Source organism: Neoarius graeffei, chromosome 6 (genome assembly GCF_027579695.1).
Source record: "Neoarius graeffei isolate fNeoGra1 chromosome 6, fNeoGra1.pri, whole genome shotgun sequence".
NCBI lineage: Eukaryota > Metazoa > Chordata > Actinopteri > Siluriformes > Ariidae > Neoarius > Neoarius graeffei.
Genome location: NC_083574.1, coordinates 55390325 through 55406021, shown reverse-complemented (window position 1 = coordinate 55406021; position 15697 = coordinate 55390325). Strand labels below are relative to the sequence as shown.

General features: G+C 46.8%; 1 protein-coding gene across 1 annotated transcript in view; it reads right to left on the bottom strand.

The window, feature by feature from the left end:
- The window catches only part of iqch (IQ motif containing H), a 96765-nt gene that overhangs the window by 63880 nt on the left and 17188 nt on the right, over positions 1-15697 (bottom strand). The window contains 3 exon segments of the mRNA XM_060924367.1: positions 14751-14870; positions 14988-15063; positions 15174-15271. Coding sequence (XP_060780350.1) covers positions 14751-14870; positions 14988-15063; positions 15174-15271 — 294 coding nt within the window.

Below are 15697 nucleotides of genomic sequence, written 5' to 3'. Positions count from 1 at the left end.
GCCACTATCCTGGCTCCTCTTGTTGGGAATACGCTACATCATGTCAAAAACTCCCAAGATTTTGCTACTAAAGTTGCAGACCTCAAACTAGACTTAGATGAAACCATGGTTTCTTATGATGTCACTTCTCTTTTCACCTGCATTCCCACCACAGAAGCAGTTGAATCTGTTAGACAATGACTCCTTCAAGACAACACCTTACTGGATAGAACAAACCTCACCACGGACCAGATTTGCACCCTGCTTGACCTCTGCCTGACTACCACTTATTTCCAGTTTAATGAAAGTTTCTACAGACAGAAGCATGGATGCGCCATGGGCTCACCGGTGTCCCCTATTGTGGCCAATCTTTACATGGAAGAAGTGGAACATAAAGCTTTGACCACTTTTTCAGGAGTTGCTCCCAGCCACTGGTTCAGATATGTGGATGACACCTGGGTTAAAATCAAAACCCATGAAGTGGAAGCCTTCTCTAAGCACATCAATGCAGTGGATATCAACATCAATTTCACTCGGGAGGACGTCAGTGGGAATAATCTAGCCTTCTTGGATTGTGATGTACACATTAAACAAGACAGAAGCCTTAGCATCGAGGTCTATCGGAAACCCACGCACACAGACCAGTACCTACTCTTCGACTCTCACCACCCACTGTAACACAAATTGGGGGTCATTAGGACCTTGCAACACAGGGCTCAGAACATCCCTACAACGGTAGAGGGAAAAGAGAAGGAGCTCACGCATCCTTGTGGTGCTCCACTGCTTGTTGTGACCACAGGGGACAGCGTGTTGTTGATTCTGACCAGCTGTTGCCTATGGATTAGGAAAGAGTGGTACCAATGAATAAGATAAGGATTAATGTCTAGCTGCTGCATTTTTGAGAGAAGTAAATCCAGTCTGATGGTATTGAAAGCAGAGGAGTAGTCAATAAACAGTGCTCTGGCATATGGTTTGTGATTTGGTGAGTCCAAGTGTTTTAAAACAATGTGTGTAAGAGTAGCAATGGCATCTTCAGTATTGCGGCCACACTTGTAGGGAAACTGATATTGGTCCAATTTGCTCTGCACTGACCTGGAGAGCAAGGGGCAAATGATTCGTTCCAGTGACTTCATCAGAATGGACATCAGAGCCACAGGTCTGAAATCGTCGCACTCCTTTGGGCACGTTTTCTTTGGAAGTGGGATCACATGTGACGTTTTCCAAGCAGTGGGGACAGTGTGTGTATCCAGTGATTGTTGGAAGATGGGCTGCCATGCAAGGGCCAGCTCTTTGCTGTATGTCTTCAGAACAGAGGCTGTTATGTTATCTGGGCCCATAGACTTCCGTGCGTTAAGATGTCAGAACACCTGGGCCACCTGCTGTACTGATATGTGTACTCTGTCATCTGGGTGTACAGCGACTGACTTAAGGATGTCTGTGCAGCTTTCCTCAGTCCCGGGCACTTCAAACCTAGTGAAAAAAAGAGTTCAACTCCACAGCAGACACCAGCTCATCAGTTGTTATAAAGGGCTTGCGTTGTTTGCTTGGCATCCCTGCCATGTTTTTCATGACACTCCACATTTTCCTTGAATCATTGGTCTTAAACAGTTCCTCCAGATGTTTTGTGTGTGTGTCCTTTGCCTTCCTTATCCTCCCCCTAAGTTCCTTGTCTTTCCTCCTCAGTTCCTGAGTATCGTTTTGTTTGAAAGCCAATTTCCTTTCATTCATTATTTGTTTAATGTCCTTCGTTATATATGTTTTATTGTTGGGGTACACCTTGACTGTTTTTGTTGGGATTATGGATTCAACACAGAAGTTTATGTAATCTGTTGTAACAGTGCAAGCTGAGTCCAGAGTGTTTTCCCTTAGCACCTCCCAGTCAGTGCAATCAAAACAAGCACCCAGTGTCTCTTTGTTGTCTTTAGTCCACACTGGTATCAATTTTTTCTGAGGCTTACAGCTTTTCAGTTTAGTCCGATAAGTTGGGATAAGGTGTATCACATTGTGATCAGAGTTTGCCACTGGTGGTTTACTTCTAGATGTATATGCATTGCTTATGTTTATGTAACATTTGTCCAATAAATTTTCCTTCCTTGTTTTGCACTTAATGACCTGATGAAACCCTGGCAGAGCTTTCTCCAGGCTGCAAATGTTCAGATCACCTAAGATAATGGCAGGGGCTTCAGGAAACTGTTGCTGCAGATTGCACACACTATCTGCTATTGCAGCTGCAGCACGGTGCATTTTGCTGCTGGGTGGAACATAAACAACAAATAGTAAGATGCAGCCAAATTCCCGTGGGAGGTAAAAAGGTCTTAGCCCCATAGCCAACAGTTCAAAGTCACTGTTACAAGTTGTCTGTTTTACTGAGTACTGACGGCACCACCGTTCCTTGATGTATACGCAGACACCGCCCCCTCTAGCTTTCCCCGAGTTTTCATTTCTGTCTGCACGAACGAGTGAAAACCCTTCAATATTATAGAGGGAGTCTGGTACACCAGCGTGCAGCCAAGTTTCAGTAAAGCAAAGCAGGGCCGCTTCGCGGAATTCAAAAGAGTACCTGGCGTATGTTCTTATTTCGTCAATCTTGTTTTGTATGGACCATAGGTTCGCTAGAATCATGGGGGGTAATGCTGGTCTAAATTTCCTCTGCCGCAGTTTCCTCCTAATGCCACCCCGTCTCCCTCGCTTCCTCCTCGGGGTTGGTTGGCCTTTGCCGGGGGTCGGAAGAAGCAATCTGGCCTGTTTACTCCACGGGCGATGTGACTTTCTTTCCAATTCTTTTGGTACATCAGCCAATAGTGCCGGGGATATGTGATAGAAATTTCTTGATGTAGTCCGGAGGGCTAGGAGAGTTTTGCGATCATAGACAACAGGTGTGTTGTAACGTCGTGCTGGCCGCATGTCCATTGTTCGCACAAACACAGTCCAATAAAAAGTGAAAACTTTGCCAAGTAGGTACCGGGAAATGTACTACTGCAAGCCCCTTTCAGCCAGGACTCAGCTGCGTTTGTTTCTTTTATCCATATAACATCAAGTGACAAACAAACAAACAAACAAAAAAAACGCTGAGGATTATCAGAGCAGGTATGCGTGTCGCCAGCAGAGCAGCGCCATCTTTGTTTAGCATAGCATGAAATCTGGTGGTGATGTTCCTGTCCAGAGAGGATCGTTGGTATGAGCGAGGAGTTAAAGAAGCCATTTTTGTCAACCTGGAACGGCCATCACTGAACAGAGGTGGGGGTCTAAGACATCATTTATCAGCCACCTACAATGCAGTCCTTGGCACACTTCCCAGACAACTGAATGCACACCAAAACCCAGCTGTTTTCAGTGACTCACAAGAGGACAGAGAGAATCAGCATTCCATTGATCACCTTAACGGGCAATCCATTGATCACCCTAACGACTCTCGAGGCCGTTCACATCCAGCCCCCAGTGACCCACACCAAGAGGATGACTCAACGACACCTTAGATGAGCTTTTCATCCATGAGAGGATAAATACCTGATACTCCCTACTAGTCAGACACAACTGAAGAAGCCTTTCGGATGAGAGGTGAAACGTCTTCAAGAATCTTCAAGCAAGTCCAGTTGCTCTCTTTTACCACCCACAGTTACACCCTGGACAAGTTGCCAGGTCATCACAGGGCTGACACATATGGCCCTTTTCCACTACCCTTTTTCAGCTCACTTCAGCTCGACACGGCTCGCGTTTCGACTACCTCAGAGCAGCACGACTCAGCTCGCTTCAGCCCTACTGAGCACCCAAAACTCGCACGGTTTTGGAGTAGGCCTGAAGCGAGCCAAACCAAGCCGAGTGGGGCTAGGGGCGTGAGGAGACACTCCCCTGTGCACTGATTGGTGAGGAGGAGTGTCCTCACATGCCCACACACGCCCCGCGAGCACGCTGGGATCTGTAAACACCGTAAACCCGGAAGAAGAAGAATTATGAGAATTTCTGAAGCCTTATGCGCCTCGCCTCATCTATACGCTCTTGCCAGTAGCTGTTGGCGTTGTCGGTGACAACAAGCCACAGCACCAAGACCAGCGACACCAACGACTCCATGTCCATTGTTTACTATCCAGGTCGTGAGACTACTGCTTAAAAGGTCACTGATGTCACTGTTTGCACCGCCTAACGACATCACGTGACGTCCACCCACTTTCGCTAACTCCACCCAATGTGTCCACCCACTTCCAGCCAGCACGGTTGTAGTCGAAATGCAACTCCAACAGCCCCACCGCGTTGGTAGTGGAAAAGCGGCAATAGACACAGACAACCATTCACACTCACATCTACGGTCAATTGAGAGTCACCAGTTAACCTAACCTGCATGTCTTTGGACTGTGGGGGAAACCAGAGCACCCGGAGGAAACCCACGAGGACACGGGGAGAACATGCAAACTCCACACAGAAAGGCCCTCACCGGCCACGGGATTCGAACCCGCACCTTCTTGCTGTGAGGCGACAGTGCTAACCACTACACCACCATGCCACCTGCGAGCAACATGTTTCAAAAAAGTTGGAAGAGGGGTGACAAAAGACTGGAAAATGTGTAAGGCAAATAAATAAAACCAAACCCTAAATCAGTTAATTGGCAACAGGTCACTAACATGACTAGGTATAAAAAGAGAATCCCAGAGAGGCTGAGTCTCTCAGAAGTAAAGATGGGGAGGGGTTCACGACTCTGTGAAACACTGCGTGGGCAAATAGTGCAACAATTTAAGAATAGCATTCCTCAATGTAAAATAGCAAAGAATACAGGCATCACATCATCTACAGTACATAATTAATATAGACATTTAGGTGGCATGGTGGTGTAGTGGTTAGCACTGTCGCCTCACAGCAAGAAGGTCCGGGTTCAAGCCCTGTGGCCGGCGAGGGCCTTTCTGTGTGGAGTCTGCATGCTGTCCACGTGGGTTTCCTCCGGGTGCTCCGGTTTCCGCCACAGCCCAAAGACATGCAAGTTAGGCTAATTGGTGGCTCTAAATTGACCGTAGGTGTGAGTGTGAATGGTTGTTTGTCTCTGTGTCAGCCCTGTGATGACCTGGCAACTTGTCCAGGGTGTACCCCGCCTCTTGCCCATAGTCCAGCTTGCCTGCGACCCTGCACAGGATAAGCAGCTACAGATAATGGATGGATGGATTTAGGCACTGCCTAAAAGCGGAGCTCCTGATGAAAGTATGAGCAAAAGATTTGCAAGGGCACAAAATCAACCTGAATAGAATAATAATATTATAGCATAAGAACCATTGAATTGTGTGGCATTGTGTATTTCACATCAGTAATTTGCTGCCTAGTCTTGTGACAGTGAGACTAATAATGAGATACGTATCGCCGTTACGATACATATTTATTCCTTTCTTTGACACAGCATGCCATGTGCCAGAAACAACACCACAACATTTACTATGGTGTGACTCTGCTGGACAGCAGTGACTCAGCGCTTTCACTTTACATCATTACTATTTTTTTTTCCTCTGGTACGTCACTTCAGTGACATGTCCTCTCTGATGTCCATCACACTTTCTAGGGAACGTTACAGGAGTGGTTTCCTGTTGCCTTCGACTGGATTATTATAGAGGTTTTCTCCTCTCAACCATTCACACACATGGACAATTTAGAGTAGCCAGTTAACCTCATTCTGCATATTTTTGGACTGTGGGGGAAACCAGAGCACCTGGAGGAAACCCACGCAGACACAGGGAGAACATGCAAACTCCACACAGAAAGGCCCTCATCGGCTGCTGGACTCAAACCCAGAACCTTCTTGCTGTGAGGCGACAGTGCTAACCACTACACCATCGTGCCACCCCATCATTACTATATACTTCAAATATCAAACTTGATATGTCAAACAGTTGTCTGGTTAGATCTGTCACAACCATGCACGTTGGCGTGCGCGCATAGTGCCATTAAAGTGCATATCACAGGTAAATTCAGGAGCAAGATCAATGTAATTCTCCTATTTTATATTAAACTTTAGTTTTCCAAAAGACCGGACAATGAGAGAGAAATGGGAGCGCTTGGTCTACACAGGCTGTGCACTGAAACCGTGCAAAGCTCGCGCAGCCTGCTGGCGCTTCCGCAGATAACGTCATGAATCTGGCTCCAGACTCCCTTGGGATTTTTCCAGACGCGTTTTGTTATTTTATTTTTTTCTGCTGTAGACAGATGGCCTTGTGCAAAATTACCCTTCTGGATGAGTGTGTAAAGGGACATACTTTCATATTGTTAGGGTTTTGCTGGGATTCGAACCTGGTTCGTTGGTGTGATAATCCAGCAAACCCCCACTAGGCCACCAGGGGGATGACTCAAATGCAGAGGCGTGAGGCGGAAGTAGAAAAAGAATCAAAAGGTTTTTTTAAACTATATACACTATATACAGGGCAAAACAAAAGACAAAAAAAAAACCAAAGAGTAAAATCCAAAAGAAAAGCAAAGTGCAAAAATACAAAAGCTAAGAAGATCAAAAAACACAGTACAAAGGAAACTGGAGATAAACATAACAGCACAAAGACTCCGTGACAAGAGGACTGAACTCAGGGGTATAAATAGACAAACTAATTAAGGACACAGGTGAAGATAATTAGGCAATTAACACAAACACAAAACACAGGAACAGTGGCGGCCTCTAGAGGCCAAAATAAACACGACATGAAAAGGAAATAACAGCGGCCTCTAGAGGCCAAAACAGTCCTAGTCCTAACAGGACCCCCCCCTCTAGGAGCGTCTCCTGACGTTCCCAGGGCGATCCGGATGGGCCGAATGGAAGTCCCGACATAGTTCTTTATCAAGGACATCCCGAGCAGGAACCCAGCAGCGCTCCTCAGGACCATAGCCCTCCCAGTCCACCAGATATTGCAACCCGCCGCGGACCCGGCGGGAGTCAAGCAGGCGATTCACAGTGAACACAGTCTGCCCCTGGAAGATGCGGGGGGGTGGGGGGTTCCTAGGGGCAGGGGCATACGTAGACGTCAGTACGGGCCGTAACAGGGAAACATGGAAAGTGGGGTTGATCCTCAGAGTCCGGGGCAACTGGAGCCGGTAGGAGACAGGGTTCACCCTGCGCACCACCTTGAAGGGGCCAATGTAGCGAGGAGCAAGCTTGCGGTTCTCCACCCGCAGTGGAAGGTCCTTAGTGGACAGCCAAACACGCTGCCCAGGGCGGAAAGCGTGTGCAGGTCTTCTATGGCGGTTGGCCTGAGTCTGGTTGGTTCTGGAGGTCTGTATGAGGGTCTTCCTGACCTTGCTCCAGGTCTTGCGACACCGTCTCACATATTGGTTGACCGAGGGCACCCCCGCGTCCTCCTCCTGGTCCGGGAACAGAGGTGGCTGGAACCCGAATTGGCACTGGAATGGCGACAGCTTGGTGGCCGATGACTGCAGGGTGTTGTGGGCGTACTCCGCCCATGGCAGCCAGGTGCTCCACGATGTCGGGTTATCCATAGCCAGGCCTCGCAGGGTGGTTTCCAGGTCCTGGTTGAGCCTCTCCGTCTGACCATTGGACTGTGGGTGAAACCCAGAGGAGAGGCTGGCAGTGGCTCCGATGACCTTGCAGAACCCGTGCCACACTCGGGAGGAGAACTGGGGCCCTCGGTCTGAGACGATGTCCTGTGGAAGACCAAAGACTCGGAAGACATGATTAAACAAAAGTTTCGCAGTTTCAAGAGCAGAGGGGAGTTTGCACAGTGGTATGAAGCGGCAGGCCTTGGAGAATCTGTCAACTAAGACCAAAATGACCGTGTTACCTTGTGACTCAGGGAGACCCGTGATAAAGTCGACTGCCACGTGGGACCAGGGACGCCGGGGAATGGTCAGAGGATGCAGGAGACCCTGGGGACGCTGTCGTGGGTTCTTGGTTCTGGTGCAAACCTCACAGGACAGGACAAATGACCTTACTTCCTTCTCCATGTTAGGCCACCAGAAGCGTCTTTTCAGGAAGTCCAGGGTCCTCCGAGCTCCCGGGTGGGCGGTGAGAGGGGAAGAGTGACCCCACTGGAGAACCTTGGCCCGGGCTTGATGTGGGACGTACAAGAGGCCCGGTGGCCCCGTCCCAGGACCGGGGTCCTGGCGTTGGGCTCGTCGAACAGCCTCCTCAATACCCCAGCGGACAGGGGCCACAATCCGGGACACCGGGATAATAGGCCCGACTTCATTCTCCCTGTTAGTGGCAGAGAACAGCCTGGACAGTGCGTCAGGTTTGGTGTTCTTGGAGCCGGGACGGTACGAGAGGGTGAAGTCAAACCGACTGAAAAACAGGGCCCACCTAGCCTGTCGAGGGTTCAGTCTCTTGGCTTGCTGGAGGTACTCCAGGTTCTTGTGGTCAGTCCAAACCAGGAATGGATGTTGTGCTCCCTCCAGCCAGTGCCTCCACTCCTCAAGGGCCAGTTTGACCGCTAGCAGTTCTCGATCCCCCACATCGTACCGGGACTCAGCAGGACTCAGGCGGTGGGAGAAGTAAGCGCAGGGGTGCAGCTTTCCTTCCGAACGTTGAGAGAGCACCGCGCCGACACCACTGTCCGAGGCGTCCACCTCCACGATGAATGGTTGGGAGGTGTCCGGGAGAACCAGAATGGGTGCCGTGCAGAAGCGGTCCTTGAGGTCTTTGAACGCCTTTTCTGCCTGAGGAGACCAGCCATAAGATCCACCTGTCCCTTTGGTGAGGTCTGACATGGGTGCTGCCACAGAACTGAAGTTCCTGATGAACTTGCGGTAGAAGTTAGCGAATCCTAAGAACCGCTGAACCTCCTTAACGGACTTGGGAGTAGGCCAATCCCGGACGGCCAGGGTCTTGGCAGGGTCCATTTGGAGTTGGCCTGTCCGTACAATAAATCCCAGAAAGGAGACCTCGGGAACATGAAATTCACATTTCTGGGCCTTGGCGAACAGATTGTTCTGTAGCAGCCTCTGGAGAACCTGGCGGACATGGTGGCGGTGCTCCTGCACGGTCTTGGAAAAGATAAGGATGTCGTCGAGGTAGACAAAAACGTATAGGTTAATCATGTCCCTTAAGACGTCGTTGATTAGGGCCTGAAAAACAGCTGGTGCGTTGGTGAGTCCGAAGGGCATCACCTGGTATTCGTAGTGCCCAGACGGGGTGTTAAAGGCAGTCTTCCACTCGTCTCCCTGTCGGATACGGATGAGGTGGTATGCGTTCCGTAGGTCCAACTTGGTGAAGACGGTGGCGCCTTGGAGCAGGTCGAAAGCTGTGGACATCAGCGGAAGGGGATATCGGTTGCGCACAGTGATCTTATTCAGGCCCCTGTAATCAATACATGGTCGGAGCCCCCCATCCTTCTTGCCGACAAAGAAGAAGCCGGCTCCAGCAGGTGAAGTGGAGGGTCGAATAAACCCAGAGACCAGGGCATCTTTGAGGTATTCCTCCATGGCCTTGCGTTCTGGCTGAGAGAGTGAAAACAGTCTGCCACGAGGAGGGGTAGTCCCAGGGAGCAAGTCGATGGCACAGTCGTAGGCCCGGTGCGGAGGAAGAACGGCGGCCCTGCTCTTGCTGAATACCTCCTTGAGATCCCAGTACTCTGTGGGAACTTGAGATAACTCGGTGAGATCAGGGGGCTCGGCAGGAGACACAGGAGAGCTAGAGAGCAGACAAGAGGCATGGCATGCAGGGCCCCATTCCACAACCTGGCTTGTTACCCAGTCTATGCGAGGGTTGTGGCGAGTAAGCCAAGGAAGGCCTAGAATAACTGGGAACTCAGGTGAAGGAATCAGGTGCAGGGATATTTCTTCCTTGTGACCTTGAGACTGGAGGAAAACTGGAGAAGTAACTTGGGTGACTCTTCCATCACCTAACGCTTGGCCATCGAGGGCAGACACAGACAGTGGGACTTCAAGAGGTGCAGTAGGAATATTGATGCTTTGGGCGAAGTGAATATCCATAAAGTTCCCAGCCGCCCCTGAGTCTATCAAAGCTTGACAAGAGTGGACAGACTCACCCCAGGAGATGGAGACCGGGATGTATATTCCTTGGCCAGGGAGTCCGGGAGAGAGGGTAGGCCCCGTCACAACCCTCCCTCGGCTGGACGGGGCGGTCCTTTTCCCAAGAGTTCGGGACATGATGCTCGGAAGTGACCAGGCTTGCCACAGTAGATGCAGTACTTGTCCCTCCTTCTGCGCTCCCTCTCAGATGCGGAGAGGCGAGTACGACCCACTTGCATGGGTTCTGGACAGTCACTGAAGGAGGTAGACGGTCTCCAGGTAGAGGTAGGGAGGCTGGGGGGGCTCAAGGCTTGGTGGCGTTCTCTCATCCTGTTGTCCAGACGAATAGCATGTGAGATGAGGGTTTCGAGGTCACTTGGGCATCCAATAGAGGCCAGACCGTCCTTGATGGGGTCAGACAGACCATGGTGGAAGGCTGACACCAGGGCAGTCTCGTTCCATCCACTTACTGCTGCAAGTGTTCGGAACGAGATGGCGTAATCTGCGACGCTTCCTCCTTGCCGGATGGACATGAGCTTTCGGGCTGCGTCGGTACTGATGTCTGCCTGATCGAAGACCCGAAGCATCTCTTCAGAAAACAGCTGGAAATCAAAGCACTCAGGTCCCTGTCTTTGCCAGATAGCAGTAGCCCAGGCTCGCGCCTTACCAGCTAATAAGGTGATCACAAAGGCAATCTTGCGGCGATCCGTAGTGTAGGTGGTAGGCTGAAGCTCAAAGGTGAGTTGACACTGGGTAAGGAACTCTCGGCACTCACTGTGCTTGCCGTCATACCTCTGTGGTGCAGGAAGGCTGGGTTCGCGAGGTGAAGAAGGCAGCATTGCAGAAGGCACTGGAGCAGGAGTGGGAGCTGGATCAGGAGCAGGAACTGGATCAGGAGCAGGAGATGCAGGCAGAGATGTCAGCTGTGCCAGGGTTTTCCCAATTTGCTGAAGCAGTTCCTCGTGGCGAGCGAGGGCCTCACGTTGGCTGGTGAGCGTACGTCCATGAGCGTCCATGGTCGCTCCGAAGCGTGTCAAAGCTGCCATAATTCCCTGAAGGTTGGCCGGGTAGACAGTTGAAGCAGCCTCTGCTGAGTCGGTCATGACGGAGTCTTTCTGTTAGGGTTTTGCTGGGATTCGAACCTGGTTCGTTGGTGTGATAATCCAGCAAACCCCCACTAGGCCACCAGGGGGATGACTCAAATGCAGAGGCGTGAGGCGGAAGTAGAAAAAGAATCAAAAGGTTTTTTTAAACTATATACACTATATACAGGGCAAAACAAAAGACAAAAAAAAAACCAAAGAGTAAAATCCAAAAGAAAAGCAAAGTGCAAAAATACAAAAGCTAAGAAGATCAAAAAACACAGTACAAAGGAAACTGGAGATAAACATAACAGCACAAAGACTCCGTGACAAGAGGACTGAACTCAGGGGTATAAATAGACAAACTAATTAAGGACACAGGTGAAGATAATTAGGCAATTAACACAAACACAAAACACAGGAACAGTGGCGGCCTCTAGAGGCCAAAATAAACACGACATGAAAAGGAAATAACAGCGGCCTCTAGAGGCCAAAACAGTCCTAGTCCTAACACATATAAAAAAAAAAAACACGAAATTGGTCCAGAATATGCCCTTTAAGACTGATTACCATGCACCTGTTCCTGATTAGAGTGCAATCGCAGTGCATACATCCAAGGACTCTCAGTAACACAAAGACTTTGCAAAGTATACGCTCTGTACCCTGCATCTGATGTTACCAAGCCTTGTATTTTGTATTGCTTGTCTGGTTTTGACCTTGTTTGTGTTTTTGGACTTCGACTATTGTATTACCTCTGATATCCTGTCTGTGCCTCACTCGACTACTGCCTGATTTTCGATTCTGCCTTTGTCTATGTTTTGGCTCTTTTTGCTAGCTTTCTTTCAATAAAACTCTTCCTGCACTTACATCTGTCAATCATCCTTACATGACAGAAACTGTCAACTGTCCAACACGCTAGTGGACTAATAAAACTGTTTTAACTAGTTTTATATGAAACTGTCTTGAATATTTTCTGTAAAATGTGTTTGTAAATAATCCCACGTTAATTTTTAAAAACCAAATTAAAAATAAGTCCTGGATAACAACCCATCGATCTTGTATCGATAAAGATACAAATTTTGTTGTTCGGGGATCAAATGTTTATGAGATATGTTGCCTTGCACTTAGGATCTCATCTCAGTACCCTGTGGTGGTACACATCCGCTGTTCGTACAGATGTCATACAGTCACGAAAGAAATCAAAACTCAGGTCGATGCATTCCCATATGGAGCTATGCTATCATTAAAAGATTCAACAAATCCGAAGAAATCTCTGTACGCAAGGGACAAGGCCAAAAAACAATATTGGATGCCTGTGATCTTCAGGCCCTCAGGCAGCACTGCATTAAATACAGACACAATTATATCATGGTAATCACTGTATGGGCTCAGGAACACTTCCAGAAACCATTGTCTGTAAACACAGTTCTTCACCACATCCACAAATGCAAGTTAAAACCATATATAAACAATATCCAGAAACACCGCCGCCTTCTCTGGGCCCGAGCTCTTTTACGATGGACTGAGGCGAAGTGGAAAACTATCCTGAGGTCTGATGAATCAAAATTTGAAATTCTTTTTGGAAATCATGGACACCACGTCCTCCAGGCTAAAGAGGTGAGGGACCATCCGGCTTGTTATCAGTGCACAGTTCAAAAGCCAGCATCTGTGATGATATGAGGGTGCATTAGTGCACATGGCATGGGTAGCTTGCACATCTGGAAAGGCATAATTAATGCTGAATGATATATGAGCAATTCCAGCGTTATGGACGTGACACTTGAACTCAAAATGGCAACAAATGACCCAGTGCATGTTTTATTGTCTCCCAGTATTTAAACAGGTGTTGCATATTTTAAGGCTGTACCATACTGGAGAAGTGATAGAACAAGAACAATTCCCATAGTACATCTAGGGCATGCCAGAAAATGCCAATAAAAGATGCGTTATGGATGTGACAGAAAAAGTATCACTTTTCTTGGGTGACTGTACATTTTTATCAAATTCTGTGAAATTGTAAACCTAATGTCGAAATGGAGATATCCATTTGATAGAGGGGTCCAAGGTGAATATTAAAAAATCTTTGTTTAAAATATTTTGTATTTCATGGAGAGTTTCGGAAGGAAAAGTCAGCGTTATGGATGTGACGAAATTCCGTTACGGATGTGACGCGTCTGAAATAGACATGGCATATGTTTAGAAAATCAGCAATATAACCACCATAACCCTTTGAAAAACTCTCTAAATATCAGCTAAAACTATCAAAGTTCTTAAATAATATTTAGGATGGCTATTGTTTTGCTGTTTTGTGGATTTTAGCATACATTTCTGTGGCTTGTGGCAATAATATAGAATTGTACATGATCAAAGTTGATTTTAGCTTGGGGTTTACATTATAAGAAAGAAAGACTGACAGTGATATATTAGGTTGGTTACAAATTGGTTCAACTTATTCACATGTGTAAAATACAGGCCTAGGTGATATCTCTGGGAGTGGTTTTGATGTATTACATGTTGCTTTATTTTTGCATGGTGAGGTTGACATTTACATGGAATTGCCCATATACAGGTTTTGGAGCAACATGCTACCATCTAGATGACATCTTTTTCAGGGAAGGCCTTGCTTATTTCAGCAAGACAATGCCAAACTGCTTTCTGTGCATAGTACAACTGCATTGCTCCATAGTAAAAGAGTCCAGGTGCTAAAGTGGCCTGCCTGTAGTCCAGACCTGTCTCCTATTTAAAACATTTGGCTCATTATGAAGTGCAAAATATGACAAAGGAGACCCCAAACTGTTGAGCAGCTGAAATTGTATATCAGGCAAGAATGGGACAACGTTTCTCTTTCAAAACTACAGCAATTGGTCTCCTCAGTTCCCAAACTTTTACAGAGTGTTGTTAAAAGAAGGGGTGATGCAACACAGTGGTAAACATGCCCCATCCCAACTTTTTTGAAACATGTTGCTAACACCAAATTCAAAATGTGCATATATTTTGCAAAAAACAAATTTTCTCAGTTTCAACATTTGATATGTTGTCGTTGTACTATTTTAAGTTTTGCAAATCACCACATTCTATTTTTATTTACAGTTTACACAGTGTCCCAACTTTTTTTTTTTTTGGAAATAGAGTTGCAAAATATAAAGGCAAAAAAGAAACAAACCACAGCATAAAGCATAAAAACACTGGTCTAACATTGTTGCAAAATGACTTGCATGGGTTTCCTCCGGGTGCTCCAGTTTCCCCCCCACAGTCCAAAGGCATGCAGTTAGGTTAACGTGGGGCGGCCTTGGGCTGAAGTGCCCTTGAGTAAGGTACTTAACCCCTGACTGCTCCCCGGGCGCTGTAGTGTGGCTGCCCACTGCTCTGGGTGTGTGTGCATGTGTTCACTGCTTCAGATGGGTTAAATGCAGAGAATGAATTTCACTGTGCTTGAAGTGTGCATGTGACAAAATAAAGGTTTCTTCTGCTTTCTTCTTAAAACCAGATATTGTATTTTGCAACTACTTCAATTGTAATATAACTGAGAACACATTTTATTTAAAAAAAAAACATTAAAGATGCAAAGATACCAGCATTTCTTCATATGAGAATGTCTTTATCATTTGTATTAGTTATACTGGCTAGATCTGCTGTTCGTGAGGCCAAGCAATAGCCTGATATTTACACCATGAAGTGCAAAATATGCCATTATAGAGCCTAAGGCTCATACTAACTGAAAGAGAATATTATTGAAATAAAACTCACAGTAGGCCCAGGTTTCTTGTGCAAATCAGGAAGATGAAGGCCATAGTTCTGGCGCATCAGGTCTCTGTGTTTTGGGTGGTCAGGGTTGTGTAGTACACGCATTGTAAACGCTGCCTTGTGCTGATGGAATGATATAAATATATGGGTCACTGACAGACCAAAGATGTGTTTTAATGTACTAGTGCAGTAGTAGGAATCATTGGATTGGTTGAGTGCGTCATATAAAAGAATACCAACCTTCTCTCCAGGAGATGCACCAACAGTCAGATATTTCTGCAGAGGAATGTACGGGATGGACTCAGTGGGTGGCTGCCTATAGATCAGAATTTTAATATTCACTAACTGTTCTTGTGTTCTACAATCCATTGTAATATTCCAGAAATATATGCCATTTATATATTTAGATATGTTTGTTTAGTATACCATTTGGCAACCTTCACAGTTTTCTTCTCAACATGTTCAATCATGGGAAGTGTTCGTACTTGTTTATTTACCATCTTTAGATAGTCCTCTGCATGGTTCTGTATAAATAATCACAAGAATAAGTAATTCATTCAAACACATACACAGGGTTATTTAACACACACTCAACTGTCACTTTAATAGGTACAACTACCTTATGGCTATTGCTCATTTTATCAGATAAACAATATTATCCAATGTTAAACAATTTTAAATAAGCAGATCCTTAAAAGCATTTGACTGGATAATTACTGCAGTGATTAATATGTTTCAGCTGGCAACAATTCCTTTAACCCTAACTGATGCAGTGAGTAGCTTCTCATTTCTTAAACAACCATATCGGAAGACGCATCCTGTGGTCATGGAAAAGATGTTATTGTGTTTCAGAAGGGTCTGAATTGGCCTGCATTAAGCAAAGAAAAGAACTAAGGAGACTGCTGAAATGACTGGAACTGGGTTAAGAACCTGTCCAATGCATGTTTTAA